The sequence below is a fragment of the Mandrillus leucophaeus genome, unplaced genomic scaffold (assembly GCF_000951045.1).
Source record: "Mandrillus leucophaeus isolate KB7577 unplaced genomic scaffold, Mleu.le_1.0 Scaffold231, whole genome shotgun sequence".
Classification (NCBI taxonomy): Eukaryota; Metazoa; Chordata; class Mammalia; order Primates; family Cercopithecidae; genus Mandrillus; species Mandrillus leucophaeus.
Window position 1 is genome coordinate 1,189,755 of NW_012102377.1, and position 645 is coordinate 1,190,399.

A 645-nucleotide genomic window follows, 5' to 3' on the forward strand; every position below is an offset into this window, starting at 1 on the left:
CCCGGCCTCCTCACACACACCCCGCTGGGGAGCGCGGCCGTCGGCGTCCCAGCCGATCACAGCGAGGTACTGCTCACACACTCACTCCTTCCTCGGAGAAAGACGCCGACGGAGGGCCGTGGTGAACACACACTCCTCGGCCGCTTTGTACTCACAAGCACGCCGGCCTACATATGCACTTCCCTCCGAGTGACACTGGCCACCGAGAACTGACACGCTTCCACACGCTCCACGGAGGGCTGCGCACACCCGGCCCACGCCCACCCGAACCTCCAGTGGCCCGGACCCGGCGCATCCCGGAGCGAGGATCTCACACACACAGCCTCTCCCCACGCGCGTCTCACATCTCCCTCGTACCTGTCTCTTATACACATCTAGATGTGTATAAGAGACAGACCCCGGACGACCCGGCGGGCGTCCCCCGGACCGCGGCGGAAGGCGGGAAGACGCGGCTCGACTTACAGTGACACCATCCTAGGTGACAGCACCAGTGCAGCTTGAAGCACTTGCCATGGCTGTGCGTGGCACAGATGGACAGCCCGTCGCACGGCTGGAAGTCGGGTCTGCGGGCGGCACAACTCCGCGCCAGGGCCTGAGCCTCGTCTAGTTTCTCGCTCTTCCAACCCCGCTCGGGCGCCGGCGACG

General features: G+C 65.7%; 1 protein-coding gene across 1 annotated transcript in view; it reads right to left on the minus strand.

Annotated features, from left to right (window-relative positions):
* Nucleotides 1-643, minus strand: part of LOC105541073 (chromosome unknown open reading frame, human C3orf70) — a gene marked incomplete at its 5' end in the record, with an annotated part of 110,658 nt that extends 110,015 nt beyond the window's left edge. Inside the window, one exon of the mRNA XM_011981937.1 lies at nt 463-643. Coding sequence (XP_011837327.1) covers nt 463-643 — 181 coding nt within the window. The remainder of the gene's footprint in view (nt 1-462) is intronic.
* Between the last annotated feature and the right edge of the window lie 2 nt (nt 644-645).